We start from the raw sequence: 13,475 nt of genomic DNA, 5'->3' as shown, positions 1-13,475 counted from the left end.
ACAGTTCTCGTCCACCCGCGCACCCTCATCAAGCCTTAGAATACTTTTGCATGCACTCGAAGAAGCACCGCAAATCTTCGGGATCCACACCCGGCGTAATCCCGTGGCCCAAGTTCGCGATCCACGCCTTTGGCGCCTTTCCGTCCCTGAACTTCTCGCACATCCGCTTGACCTCGCGCTCGATCGCCTCGCGGCCGCCGTAGAGCACGTTTGGGTCGAGGTTACCCTGCAGTGCGACCTTGTCGCCGACCGCCGCGCGAGCGTCTGCGGGGTCGACGCACCAGTCGATACCAACGACGTCGTAGCCGGCGGTCCGCGCGATCGCGGCGAGCGACGTGTTCGCGCCCTTGGCAAAGAGCGTCATCGGGACGGCGGGGATCCCCTGTGCGGCGAGCTTCGAGCGCACGCCCGTCGCGATCCGCTGCAACGACGGCAGCGAGAACTCGGCGAAGTGGTGCGGGGTGAGTTCGCCCGCCCACGAGTCGAAGACCTGCACGAGCTGCACGCGCGACGTCAGCGCCCAGATGCGCGCGGCGCGACGAGGCCACGCACCTGCGCGCCAGCCTTGATCTGGCCAACGAGGAAGTCGATGCAGATGTCCGCGATGCGGTTGAGGAGCGCCTTGGACTCGATGGGGTGCTTAAAGAGCCACGACTTGCACTTCTGGAACGTCTTCGAGCCACCGCCCTCGATCATGTACGAGAACAGCGTCCAGGGTGCGCCGCAGAAGCCAATGAGCGGGACCTCGCCCGCGAGCGCGGTGCGCGTCCGGGTGATCGCGGCGTAGACGTACCCGAGCTCCTTGTCGACATCGACGTTCTTCGTCAGCTTCTCGACATCTGCGGGTGTCACGAGCGGGTCGGGGAAGTGCGGGCCCGGGTTCATCTGGACCTCCATGCCCATCGCCTGCGGGACGACGAGGATGTCGGAGAAGATGATCGCGGCGTCGACGAGGCCCGAGTACCGTCGGATGGGCTGGAGGGTGACCTCCATCGCGAGGTCGGGCGTGCGGCAGATCTCGAAGAAGCCATGCTTCGCGCGCACCGCGAGGAACTCTGCGAAGCGGCGGGACGGGTCAGCGCGGTGTAGGGGATGTGCGCATGCGCGGACCTGGGACTCGCCTGGAAGATATCTGCCTGCCTGCCGCATGACCCACACTGGGGCGCGCTCGGTCTCCTCGCCTGTGAACCGTCATGAGACAACGGGTCAAGGTGAGTCGTGCTTGCCCTCACCTCGGGCCGCGCGCAGGATGAGATCGTTTTTCATCGCGGGGAAGGTCATGTTGAGCGGGATGCGCGTCGCTAGGAGATGGGGTGAAGTCAAGGAGGAATCCGCAGCGCGACCGAAACTTAAAGTCGGTCTGGACCTGGCCTGTCAGCGCCGTGTGTACGTGGGCAATGTGAACGGGGCCGACGTGGATGAGAGAGCGGGCGCGGTGCTGGGACGAGTGGGCACCGGAAGTGTCGTGACCGCGACCGAGAGCGGTGAGGCGTGGGACGTCCCTCTCTCATCCTCCCACCACCGGCTCCCTGTGCTCCCGTCTGACCGAAACGTTGCCAATCTCGTCTCCAAACGACTGCGCTTTCTTCTGGCTCGATGTCCATCAACCACCCAAACCAACTGGTCGAGGAGTACGGCTCACTTCACGCTGAGCGGAAGACTACTGGCCACTCATTGTTTCAATGTCTACCGTCCATACCAGGTTCAAGAAGTCCGGAGAGTTTGACCGTCTGAGAAAACTGCTATTGCAGGAATTCATGGACAGTGTGGGTTTTATACCAGTTGTACCGGTGCGTTACTCTCTTCTCATCTTGCATTCTCGGCAGGAGGGGAAAGCGGCCCTGCACGCACGGGTGGACGATATTGCAAAGCAAAAGCTAGGAACTGATCCAAAGCTGCAATATATGCCCGAAGCGGGTGTCTCGCGGGAGATCATGCAGGAACTCGAGCGGTGGGTTCCTCCCGTACAGTGCGAGAAAAGCGAAGCTTAACATCGGTGCGTGTAGATTTCCGGTGGTGGAACGTGCCGTTGCACAGGTCACAAAGCTATCGGACCCAGCATTCGCCGCCGGGATGAAAGAAGCTATAAGGAAGATACTACAGGACGACCGTATAGCGGCTGGACAACGTACGCAGTTTGATCATTGGGCTCCTTCAAGACGAGCCGATGTCTCACTCTTGATTTGCAGCCCTGGACGACGCTCTTGTTGCTCGTGGTCCTAAGCGAAAGACTGCTGCCGCTCAACCCCAACAGGCGAACGGTAACGACAGCGACAGTGACAGCAGTGCGTCCAGCATGGATATCGACGACGAATCCGACAGCGAGTAAGGTCCCCCTCTGATCTATCACACCTACTCTTTGCCCTCAGGACTCGGATTCATAACACATCTGTATCACTATATGTACAACACAACATGAACAGGACCTCTGCTTCGTTCGCGTCTGAAACTAACTATCACCTGCCGGCGGCTTGTGCCCACTAACCAACCAAATGCCCTTCCTACATCTCACATGTCAGACCTCGGCGGTCCCTTTCTGGCTAGCACCGTCGAACTAGGCAAGTGTCAGGATCAGAGAACGCTCGAACAACGAGAAGAGGCCACCGACGCTGGTGTCCGCATCCTGGGCGATGTCACTCTCATTGGTGGTCTCGATTCGGATGGCAATTCCTTCGCCATGGCGCTGTAGGGATATGCCCTTGAGATATTGGGTTCCCTGCCCAGCAAAGCCAGATGACTTACGGAGATACGCGCCAGGTTGGCGGACGGTTGCATATCAGGGAGGGAGAGCGAACCGTCGGTCGCAGCATGACTGCGAAGCCGGTTGCGCGCGTTTAGCGTCGCTAGTAGCGAATTCGCGTACACTGGAAGCAGATATGGGGCCTTAGAAAGCACGAGGAGAAAGCACGAGGAAAGGGTCGGAGAGGGGACTCACAACGACCCATGAGGAAATAGAAGCAAATGTATACAAAACTCAAAGGCAGAGTAAAGTACGTGATCAGAGATATGCACGCGCACACGCTGGGTGCGATATTCAGCATAAAGACCGAAGACGACAGTCGGAACGTACCTCGTCAGCAAGCCAGTATTGACGGCAAACAGGATCTTGAAAGTAACATAAATGTACTGTAAACGCCGACTCATGGAGACATGCGCACCAGCTTGTTGATGAGCGTGTTAGACTTGACGAATTCCGAACGAGAACGATTGAGCATGAAGCAGAGGCTCCCGGCAATGGAGACATCTGCGGCCGCGGCGAAGACATTCATGGAAATGGAGAGCGCCTGGTAAAACAAGCCGACATGAGCAAGTGGGCAATATTGATATCTGTCAATAAAACAGCACCAACCCGAACTCGGGGCAGCTCCGTGTATGTGCTCAATGAAAGCCTGATGAACCAGTACGTCAAGCATGGGATGACGAAGAGCTCGAGGGAAAACGAACGCTTCGGAGAAGTAACCAATCGAAAACACTGGAAGATCTATTAATGAGAGATATTTCTCGCATTAAGCTCGCGCGTGCGCACCAAGTTCTGCGAGCACAAGTAGTCCCTGATGGTACCGTCATGAGGTCGTTGACATTGAATCAACAATGATAAACTCACCAAGGGAGCAGCGAAACAATTATTCTTGTCGCTCAGCTTCCACACGCGCACGACAAAGAACCTAGACCAAAAATTAACCGTCTTCCGCCTTGAGAGATCATGCTAGATTCGAACACCCACGTCTGCACCAAAAAGCCCGTTATGCCCTGCGAACAGCGTTGTGAGCATCTCGCTTGAGCGCAGACTCTGACAACGTACATTGAACAAAACTTCAACGACAATAGTTCTAGTCACAATCGTTGGCTTCGAAAACTGGCGTGAGTGGTGAGAAAAGGCGCACTTGGTGATATATGACAGAGCCGTAGGATTCCCGTATTCGGTGATCAGATATGTGTAGACTAACGGACGAACATTGTTGAGGGTTACAAAACGGTCAAGGAGGGAAGGCTTACGAGTATGGGTAACGAGAGCCTGCGTAGAATGGAGGCCCCAGGTCTGGTTAATACCCCGATACGTTTCACATGTGAAGCATTACCTGGTGGGCGGTATCTGATGCCCAAACCGCCAATACCTGAGCTCCTGTCAGCGTGAAATAGGGATACTGAGGGACATTGGCAACATACCATTACTTTGGTGTAAGCTCTGTCGTTGGGATACCCGTTATAGTAGTAATACAACTGCGAACAAGAAACTGTTGTACGTCAGTTCGAACATCCACTCGATAGGCAACGCTCGACTCACTGCCCCATAGGCTAAACAACACCGTTGGTCAATAATGCGGCGTTGACGTGTTGTTTAGGACCATACGCACATGGTTGAGACGAAAACTCCGAGGAAGAGTGCCCCCAAGCTGACATGGGAACAAATTCAGGAAAACCGAGAGACCAATGACTGGGTACTAACGTCGCATCAAGATCGGACATAGCGAGTCTACGCAGAGCGAGGGATGTGAGGGTGGAGGGTGGAGTACCGAGGAGGATGCTTCCTCGGCCGCGCTATAAGTACAAATGAGCCAGGTGCCACACAAGAGGACACACGAGCCACCGAAGCTGCCTGAGGAAAGCCGCGTGCTATGCGTTGGGGGGGGAGTATGCTGTCACGCGGGAAATAGACTGCTGCGTTGAGCTCCGCCGGGAGAAATGCGACATCGGGTCCCTGCACAACGAGCGTCAAGAAGGGAGTGTGCTGGACGAATGAGGGCTGTACCCAGAGTGGCCGAAGGGTGGAAACGAGCAAAGGTCGGCAATGCATGCCTTTCGCTAGGCTTGTGGCAAACGCATTTCTGGCTTGATTGCCGCGTGCTGGGGCCCTTTGCAAGGAGAAGCGGAGGAGCGTTCCGCCGACCGTTTCGAGAGGCTGTCATGGCGAGCTACGAGCAGCTTGGAATGTTCCAGTTAACGACTAGATTTGGTAACAGACCAACCTGCCTGGACATTGCGCACGATTGTCTTCTAGACGGGCCCGAGGTCTCGACAGTACAATCGCGGAAGAACTGAGCGCGGTGACGTTGATCAGTATGGTGTGCGTGAGCGGGTAAGGAAATGCACGAGAGCTTGCTTCTACTCACAGAACGACGGCCCGCGGCGAGCTTTGCCATCGGAAGAGGTGAAAAAGAACTTGGGTGACTCCGTTAGTAGCTTGGGAGAATGTTCCTCGGGGCAGGGCCATTCCAACGCGCACGCGGCGAACTGCAGAGACCGGAGAAGCCACGCGCATCCCTCAATGGAACACATCTGCAGAGGAAATGTGTTTTCTAGCTGATGACCTGTATTGACAGCGGGCGGTCCGCCCATACACCTGCCCCTCGATAGGTATGCGCCAGGGCCCTTCAACAGGTTTCGATTCTTGCGCACTGGGCTGGACTCGTAGCCTCACTAGTATGCAGGGGTGTTCGAGGAGACGATTAAGGATCTAAGGGCCAACGGTGGGAGCATATGGCAGGGTCGCGCATACAGCCGTGGAATGCGGACGCTGACCAACTCCATTCAATACTTTGCGGCTCAGCAACCGGAAGCTTGAAGAACGAGCATAAGCACCATGTAAAATCGCGAATTATGAACCACGTACGACGGGTCGCTGGGACTTTAGCGCGCCAGCGACTCTCTACAAATGATGAAAGATAGTATGGTTTGGGCCTAGGGATGCTCACTGCTTGGGAGGGGAAGGTGTTCGTCTTCAAGCAGGGGTAGTATTACTAGCCCCTGGGCGTTTCGGACGGGCCGACGCGCCTATGTGATCGAGCGAGCCCACACGTGGCACGTGCTCCCGGACTTTTCCAGCGCTGGCACTGGTGGCAGCTCTCGCTCACTCTCCTGTGTTCGTCAACGCCCTTCCCCGCTTCTCCCTCCCTCGGTCTTTCTCCCATGGCGGTCAGTGTGGAAGGTTACGCGCGCATGGCTCTCTTCTGACGCTTGCGTAGACTCGGTACTCTTCCGCTCTCCGCTCCATCTCTCGCTCATGTCGCGCGACACGGTCAGCCCATGCCAACACCTGTGTTTCTACGCGTGCTCACTTGCGCCTTTTCGTCCCCGCACACAGGTCGCACACGTTGGCGGGTCCCTCACGATGCCTCGCGACGGAGGCCGCCGCGTCCACGTCGACGCCCCCTCCGCCGGCGGACCCGAAGCTCAACAAAATCGTGGACGACATCTCCGGCCTCACGCTCCTCCAGGCCGCGGACCTCGTCTCGTTGCTCAAGGTGCGTCCCCTTGTGACTCCCCCTGTTCAGCGCGGAACATCACGTACGCTCGTTCGCGTCCCCAGTCACGGCTCAACATCCAGGAGATTGCCATGCCGGCGGCGGCGGCTGCCGCGCCCGCAGCAGCGCCCGCTGAGGAGGTCGAGGTGGTGCGTCACGCTCTCTACTTATCTCCATATTGCGAATGTCAAACCCATGCGTCGACGTGCAGGAGAAGCCCAAGGAGAAGACGTCCTTCAACGTCAAGCTTGAGGCGTTTGACGCCGCTGCGAAGGCTAAGGTTATTCGCGAGGTCAAGGCTATGGTTCCCAACCTTACGCTCATTGAGGTATGTGACGCGTCTTTGCTGGTGTGCTGCCAGCTATGTCACCGCCGTCCGCTCCTGGCTCAATCATGCGTTTCCTAGGCTAAGAAGTTCGTTGAGTCACTACCGCAAACGCTCAAGGAGAACGTGTCGAAAGAGGACGCGGAGAAGCTTAAAAAGACGTTCATGGACCTGGGCGCGACCGTCACGCTCGAGTAAGGGTCGTGTCCTCCTGCGACCTTTGCTGTCTAGAGTACCTACCATAAGGGTATATGTTTTCATCGTACATCCTACACTAATCATGCACTGTTGCTGCCTACTCTCTTCCGAACGCGTGGCCGACCGTGACATACACTGCAAGGATATACTGGTGTTCAAGTGATTACTTGTGTCCGTAACAGCAGTACATCGAGTGCTAGCAGCTCATATACAGAGGCGGGCTGAGAGCCCGGGTGGCTACAGAGACAGTATGTGATAGACAAGGAAAGTGGGTAATAGAGTAACGAGGCAGGAAGATTCTGGACACAAGAGCGAGCGTTCATCGGGAGCTGGGCAGCCACGAAGGCACACGAGTTCTCCACCGAGATAGAGGCACTAAAGGGTGGGGATGGGGATGGGGGTTCAAGGCTGGGGGAAAATGAAAAATAACAGCGAGCAGGGCAAAGCATTCGCAGGTGGTCCCAGACCCTAGCATCGACTCGGACCGAAGTGTTGTTGGACGGGCGCAACGTAGCACGCTTAGTCCTCGGAGAGATAGCGGTACTCGAAGCGGAAATCGCTCTTCTTGCGCTGGCACCATGAGCCTTCCCAGTCGAAGTAGACGTACACTCCCTGCTCGTACTCCTCAGTGATCGCCTGCGGCTCTGAGTGTCGCTGGAACCACGTGAGGTACTTGACATGGAAACGCCACGACTGGCGCTTAAGCTCTTTCGCAGCAAGATATCTAGACCAGCAAGGTGACATGCGGTGAACACGCGTGAAGGAAGGGGGTGACAAAGCGTGCCGTGGGTGTGAAACTCACTGCTGGTACGTGCCCGGGTGGTAGTAGAACACGTAAAAGAGCGTCTCGACGTCGAGCTGCGAGAAAATGCCGGGGGTGTTGAGCAGTGGGTGTGGCGACTGCGGGTAGTACGATGGCGTCTGTACGGGGTTGCGAGGTACATAGTACTTGGGCCTGTGGTAGAGGCGGTCGTTGATTATCAGTATGTGCAGGCTAAAGGCAACGCCAGAACGCTGCACGCACTTTTCGGTGTCTTGCGGCTGCGGCATGCTTGAGTAGCTACCTTGCAAGAGCTTGTGTACCTGGTCGAGGTTCGACATCCGATGTGGCGCTATGCGTGGAGGACAAAGATGATTAGCGCACATGCCACGCCACCGTGAAAGAGGAGCCTCGAGTCAGAAGGCATCAAACACGCACCCTTCTGCTTCACATTCTCGAATGACATCACCAGGTCCGACAACGAGCCGGGGAACGCATTCGCCCGCTGCGGCTGGATCTGTGTAGGCAGTTGTGAAGGCGCCACCGATGGTGGACGAGCAGTCGCATTCGCCCCAGGTGCGAGCTTCGTGGCTTGCGTACTGCTCAAAGACACACCAGGTGGGAATTGCGGCGGTTGCGGTTGTTGCTGAACGGATTGTGGCAGAGGTGATGCGCCGGTCGACACACCTGGTGCAGCGGAACTTGATCCAGGGAATGCGTGTGCAGGCGTGGGGAGCGGAGAGGGTGTAGGGAGTTCCCGTGCCGTGACTGCGGAAGCCGTGGATACTACCCCGTTCGTGTGTGAAGCAGAAGCAGACTCCTGTTGCGATGGTGGCTGGAAAAGGCAAAAACAGTGAGGGACAAATTCCACGCTGGGTAGAAGTGAGAATTTACTGGAATGCCTGGGGGTTGCAGTGATGTGGGAGAGGAAAGCGACGCTAAAATGATGGTCACAATCAGACCAGAGTCACCATATGGTATTCCCCTTCCGCGGTACCCACCTTTCCGCGCCACCGCACGCTGAGGAGATGATGTTGTAACGGGGCCATCGATCGAACTGGGAACCGCGTCAAGGAGCGAGGGCGACGAGCCATGAGCGGAGTACAATGAATCGTCGGGCTGATGGGACACGGACGCTGCAGATGAGAGCATCGGACTCGTGACAGATGGATGCGTCAGACTCGGTGAAGAGGCGATTGCAGAGCGTTGGTCTGGAGGTATTGAACTGGACGCAGTTGTCGACGAAGCAGATGGTGTAGGTGGAACGACTGTAGCCTGAGCTGCGGATTGCGACGATTGTGTCTGTGATGACGCAGCAGGAGCCACAGCCGCCGCTGCTACTTTCGCATACCCTGACGCGTTTCGCGGTGGTGCAGGGGCTTTGACCATACTTGCTACTGACTGCTGGGCGAAATTAGCATGAGGTGGTGGTTTTGGTGTAATTTCTGCTGCTATTGACGTTTCTATGGAGCAATAAGCACTGATGGCGGGGAAATTGTCTGGCAGGAACTTACTCCTCTGTTGTAATGACGCTGTCGCCTTCTTCAGCACAGGGCTTTCGCGTTTGTTACTGCTTGCAACGCTCTCCTCGTCATGCTTCTTTGATGGTGTTCGTAGCGGAAGATCTGGTGGATAATGAAGGGGAAGCGCAAAAGAGAAACGTACGACATACCTTCGCTCGCCTCTTCCGACTCCTCGCTCTCGCTCTCGTCGATGGGCATTCGGAACTTCTCTTCCTCCTCATCAAGGTTGAGTTCGTCGTAAACACCCGAGTCTTCCTCGAAGTCTTCCTCCTTCGTCTAGTATTAGTACTAACCGCGAGTATAGATCACAGATGCATACCATATTGCTCTCGACAAAGTACTTCACGTCTTCTTGAAGTTCAACGACCCTCTCTGTTGCCAGAGAACCGTTGTCCAGCAGTCGAAGGATGATCTCGAGCCGACTGATGTGCCACTTTCGTCGCTCATTGAGCCCTTCCAACGTCTCTAACCGCTCCGTCGTTGAACCCCCAGACTTCTTCTTCTTACCCCCGCCTTGTAGGTTCTCAATCTCCGCTTCTGCAGATTCCACTTGGACCATGAGCTCGTCCATCATGTTCTGCACCCACGACATCGTGTCGACCTTCTCTTGTTGTTTCGGGTCGAGCTTAGCGGATTGAGTGAGACCCTCCTTCGAGAAGGCTTTGGTCTTCATCTCCTTCTCGCAGGCCTTGAACTTCTCCATTTGCTATTTTCGCGTGGACGCAAGAACAGGAAGGTCCGAGGAAGACATGAACCATATTAGCAAGCTCGAGCGACTTGGGAGAGTTCGAGGGAGAATGCAACGGCTTCCCGATGCCTGCGCGCGAAGAACGACACAACGACGCTCCCCTCGTCTTGTGCACCTTCGTGTAACTGAATGGACTCACCGTCTCTATCAGCTTGCGGTTCTCGATTAATGCAGACTTGTCCTTGATGTCATTACTTGCGACCCATGTCTTGATTTGGTCCCGCAACCGCTGAAGCTTCTTAATTTGTGTCTTCAAGTCGGTCTCCAGCTTCTCCTTCTGTGTCTGGTTTGTTGACGCCTGCATCTTCTCGTATATGCTCTCGAAGAGCTCGACGCCCTCGGATACCTTCTTCAAGGTCCGGTCGATTTCGCCTGGATGATATACGGCTCAAAAGCTCGTATAGCACATGGAGAGTATGGAACACATACTTTGCAGCTTTCTTGCTGCCATATCGCTCGTGTGGAATGGTAGGGATGGACAGGAGAGGAGTACAGACGACAGTTTAAGGCGCTGGACGGAAGGGACGATGCAACCCATTAGGACCCCAATTTGGGGCCATCACGTGATACTAGTTCCTATAGTGAACGCTTGCCACTTGGTGAACGCGCGTTTCTTTCCCTCGCTCGTGCCCATATGGCTGCCGTGAACGTCAATTGTTTGGCAGATGCGGACAAACCTGTCTTGCGACAGACGAAGAAGCCCTTGCCCAACCGAGATCAGGCTCAAACTCGTTCCTTACACGCTCAAGCAAATACAATCCACTCAAAAGTTACTTTCAAAACAAAGCAGCTGAGATGAACGAGATACAAGTACATATTCGATGAAGTCAACAGCCTTTGCGCAAACGTTGCGTACATGGAGACGAGGACAGACGTCGGCCATGATGCTCAGTAAAAACGGCCTGGAGTGGTCTGGGAACAAAGTGAAAGAATGTAGCTTCAGTACTTAGCCGAGGGGCAAGGAAATATCGTCTGAGGCGCATACATACTTATATAGCGCCTTTCCGAGCCAGGTTGTGGGAATCCTCCGGGCTCGATTGCGAGCCTCGAGGCGCCGCGACCACCGCGTATGGCACCTTCAGTCGACGATCCCACTCACATCGCCTCTGTATCCGCTGTATCTATGCTCACTGCACCTACTTCCTCGACAACTAAATTCGATGCCCCATGTTCTGAGCCTTCCTTTGTGTTTCCAACCTGCCGCTTCATCTGTGGTGTCCGAGGATCTGTCATCCCCGCCAGCACAGGGTTTGCCATTCGCGATTGCCATCCAATTGCCATCTCCAATAACGACGGTCCCCCATCCCTTGTTAGTCGCTCTACCCGCATCTGCGATGCTGCACAATAACTCTTCAGCCACGATTTCATCTATGATGCCCATGATTACGACTACAATGTCTCCGACGCCCGCGATGTTCACCTTCTCCTGTACAGACCACATCTGCGATGCACACTGCTCTCTCACCAGCAGCATCCACACTCCCCACTACAGTTTCCATAATATCGTTCACGCTCCCTGCAGTCCCCGCCACGCCGCCTGCGATTCCCACCGCGCCGCCCGCCGCGATGTCCGTGATTGTAAGTACTGCCCCATGTGATCTCCTCTGCGTCCCCGCCGCGAGCAACCCATACCGCCCACAGCAATATCCCCCGCACTCCCCACCGTGAGCTCCACCATGTTGCCCGCGATCCCCGCCACAGCGCCCGTTAGGCGTACGAGTTCGCCTTTCACTACGCCTTTCACGATACCCACTGCGTCAAGATACTGCGCAGTATCGTCATCGTGTGAGCGAAAATGGGCCACGCAGGTGGCCTCGTACTTACATGTCCCTGCCAGACTCTCAGCTGCAAGCCGCAGAAGTACTCGCACGCCGTGACGCACACGTGCTAACGTTCCTACATCACGGCGAGCTATTGACCGAAATGCTTCTCATCTAAGCTCTTGCCAGAGAGCCAGAGCTCCAGGAGGTGCTTGTTGAGGACGGCAAGGTCGGGCCTGTTCCCGAGCTCGTGCATCTCCCTGGCCGGCAGCGACTGGTAGAGGCCGATTCGATCTTTCCGTCCTTCCATTGATAGATTGGCAGGTCGTACATCCCCGGTTCCCAACTCAGTAGATACATTTCTTTCTTCTCAGGCGGCTCGAGAGCGAGCAGTTGCTCCATAGTTTTGTAGTTAGTTAAGAAAGGCGCCTTTGGCAACAAACATGGCGAGATGGGTTTGCAGAAAAGCGGTCGCCCCTCGAGACTCTCGTGCAGCGAGTGTTCAGGTCTTTCCCGTTGCCGTTAGCGTCGTTGGGACACGTTGGAATCAGACGACGCACCGTCTACAAGACATCGAGGTCTTACCTTTGGCGTCCTTGACGACCCACATAGCAAACTCGGCGTTGCCATACTCGTTCCATAAGATATTGGAGCTGACGTCCTGCAGGTCGGTTGTTCAAACTCGGTCAGAACTAGATTCGCAACCAAACACATAACCGATAGCGGAGTTCCCGACCCTATCCCGCACGAGCTGTCGACTCGATATACTCACCCACATGGGCCGAAGCAAGGACGTTGGGGACATCGGGCTGAAGCTCGGCCCAGAGGTCGAACTGACCGCCTGGACGGGTGGCCCAGTCGTTCTCCCAGAGTTGAGTGCCGAGACGGATAAAGTGAGGCACGGGGGCGAAACGCCGTCCGCGCTTCCTGCTGCAGCTCATCCTGCAACTCGCCCTGGATGTACTACAAAAAAACTCTTTAACACGGATGGTCTCCGATGCAGGGAGCCAGGACTTACGTTTCTCGTCGACGTTTTCACCTTGGGGTCCATGGAACCGCACCTGTCCCACCTCAGCCAACCCGCCGTGAGGTTTGTCCAGCCCTGCATGGCCGAAGTCTGGCTGCGCGTCGAGCCGTGCTCCTTGCCCGGGATCCCTGTGGCGATTAGGCTGGTGAAAGCTTTGGTGGTCTTGTGGCCATTGGGATCTTTGACCCAGGTGACATAGCGTTGGTTAGCTCCTCGCAGAATTGTTATCAGCAGTCAGTCCCGCGAGTCCCGCGGCAATTGTCCTAAGTCCCCTGCTGCAGCTGCTTGTAGACCGTTGCGCTCGTCGGCCTCTTCTTCCCGGACCCAGGAGCCAGTCGCCTCTGATCGCACAAGGCTTGCAAGACAGTGTTTTTGAAGGGCTTGTCCTTGGTCATCCTGCTCGGGGACATAGCGAGTAGGCTGAGTTGACAAGCGTCTCGCGCAAGACAGAGTGAGATAATGAGCGAGGCCTGAGAGAGGTGGAAGGTACGCGTGGGGAGCGAGGATGGAGACCATAAATCGACTGACGACTCTTACTCTCAGCTCTAAGACGTTACAGAGACGGAGAAACCCCTGGAAAGAATTGTACCCTCGTCGGCGATGCTCACTCATGGAGACCATCGCGAAATAGCCATGGCGGCCACCATTGCCTTGGTTGGACTCGTCCAAAAGCCGGCAGAGCGAATCTTTGTACTCTGAGGGTGTGAGCAGGTTGCAGGTCTCGTTGCCGGTATCATTTCGCCAAAAATTACATGATCGGCTCCACTGAGTCCAGGACATAACTGCCAACAGATGGGTAACAGCTGGGTTACCATGGGATACCGACGGTTTCGCGGACATATTTGGAAGATCGTGGAAAACTCACTCGCCCGTTGAAGATGCTGCTTCTGTC

The 13,475-nt window shown here is 55.8% G+C and overlaps 6 protein-coding genes across 6 annotated transcripts; 2 read left to right on the top strand and 4 right to left on the bottom strand.

The window, feature by feature from the left end:
• Positions 1–28: 28 nt before the first annotated feature.
• On the bottom strand, positions 29–1,281 carry BXZ73DRAFT_87466 (uroporphyrinogen decarboxylase; the record flags this gene model as incomplete). The annotated part of the gene is made up of 4 exons (XM_048024575.1): positions 29–499; positions 553–1,055; positions 1,122–1,181; positions 1,233–1,281. 4 exons carry the CDS (start codon positions 1,279–1,281, stop codon positions 29–31), a joined length of 1,083 nt encoding a protein of 360 aa, XP_047881851.1.
• Positions 1,282–1,596: 315 nt separating this feature from the next.
• Positions 1,597–2,329, top strand: BXZ73DRAFT_97090 (uncharacterized protein; the record flags this gene model as incomplete). The annotated part of the gene is made up of 5 exons (XM_048027251.1): positions 1,597–1,631; positions 1,703–1,766; positions 1,827–1,951; positions 2,007–2,128; positions 2,190–2,329. 5 exons carry the CDS (start codon positions 1,597–1,599, stop codon positions 2,327–2,329), a joined length of 486 nt encoding a protein of 161 aa, XP_047881850.1.
• Positions 2,330–2,515: 186 nt separating this feature from the next.
• On the bottom strand, positions 2,516–4,467 carry BXZ73DRAFT_97089 (uncharacterized protein; the record flags this gene model as incomplete). Its single annotated transcript, XM_048027250.1, has 19 exons — positions 2,516–2,554; positions 2,609–2,683; positions 2,743–2,864; positions 2,936–3,021; positions 3,071–3,105; positions 3,159–3,284; positions 3,350–3,389; positions 3,445–3,472; positions 3,527–3,551; positions 3,605–3,665; positions 3,725–3,750; positions 3,803–3,830; positions 3,885–3,942; positions 3,997–4,015; positions 4,080–4,115; positions 4,168–4,235; positions 4,286–4,296; positions 4,356–4,394; positions 4,448–4,467. 19 exons carry the CDS (start codon positions 4,465–4,467, stop codon positions 2,516–2,518), a joined length of 942 nt encoding a protein of 313 aa, XP_047881849.1.
• A 1,440-nt stretch (positions 4,468–5,907) lies between these two features.
• BXZ73DRAFT_97088 (ClpS-like protein) lies at positions 5,908–6,765 on the top strand (the record flags this gene model as incomplete). The annotated part of the gene is made up of 6 exons (XM_048027249.1): positions 5,908–5,913; positions 5,964–6,016; positions 6,083–6,242; positions 6,308–6,391; positions 6,454–6,570; positions 6,649–6,765. The coding sequence occupies 6 exons, from the start codon at positions 5,908–5,910 to the stop codon at positions 6,763–6,765; spliced, it is 537 nt and encodes a 178-aa protein (XP_047881848.1).
• Positions 6,766–7,284: 519 nt separating this feature from the next.
• On the bottom strand, positions 7,285–10,247 carry BXZ73DRAFT_40203 (Not1 N-terminal domain, CCR4-Not complex component-domain-containing protein; the record flags this gene model as incomplete). Its single annotated transcript, XM_048018532.1, has 11 exons — positions 7,285–7,489; positions 7,568–7,720; positions 7,790–7,877; positions 7,964–8,360; positions 8,420–8,463; positions 8,527–8,988; positions 9,040–9,150; positions 9,198–9,318; positions 9,368–9,754; positions 9,936–10,168; positions 10,226–10,247. 11 exons carry the CDS (start codon positions 10,245–10,247, stop codon positions 7,285–7,287), a joined length of 2,223 nt encoding a protein of 740 aa, XP_047881847.1.
• Positions 10,248–11,303: 1,056 nt separating this feature from the next.
• On the bottom strand, positions 11,304–13,423 carry BXZ73DRAFT_74085 (uncharacterized protein; the record flags this gene model as incomplete). The annotated part of the gene is made up of 9 exons (XM_048021980.1): positions 11,304–11,561; positions 11,621–11,641; positions 11,679–11,692; positions 11,716–11,859; positions 12,142–12,217; positions 12,333–12,397; positions 12,459–12,519; positions 12,575–12,795; positions 13,192–13,423. The coding sequence occupies 9 exons, from the start codon at positions 13,421–13,423 to the stop codon at positions 11,304–11,306; spliced, it is 1,092 nt and encodes a 363-aa protein (XP_047881846.1).
• Positions 13,424–13,475: the final 52 nt, after the last annotated feature.

This window comes from Epithele typhae, assembly GCF_022376455.1.
Source record: "Epithele typhae strain CBS 203.58 chromosome Unknown BXZ73scaffold_4, whole genome shotgun sequence".
In the NCBI taxonomy this organism is placed as follows: domain Eukaryota; kingdom Fungi; phylum Basidiomycota; class Agaricomycetes; order Polyporales; family Epitheliaceae; genus Epithele; species Epithele typhae.
This window is presented reverse-complemented; position numbering and strand designations above follow the sequence as displayed.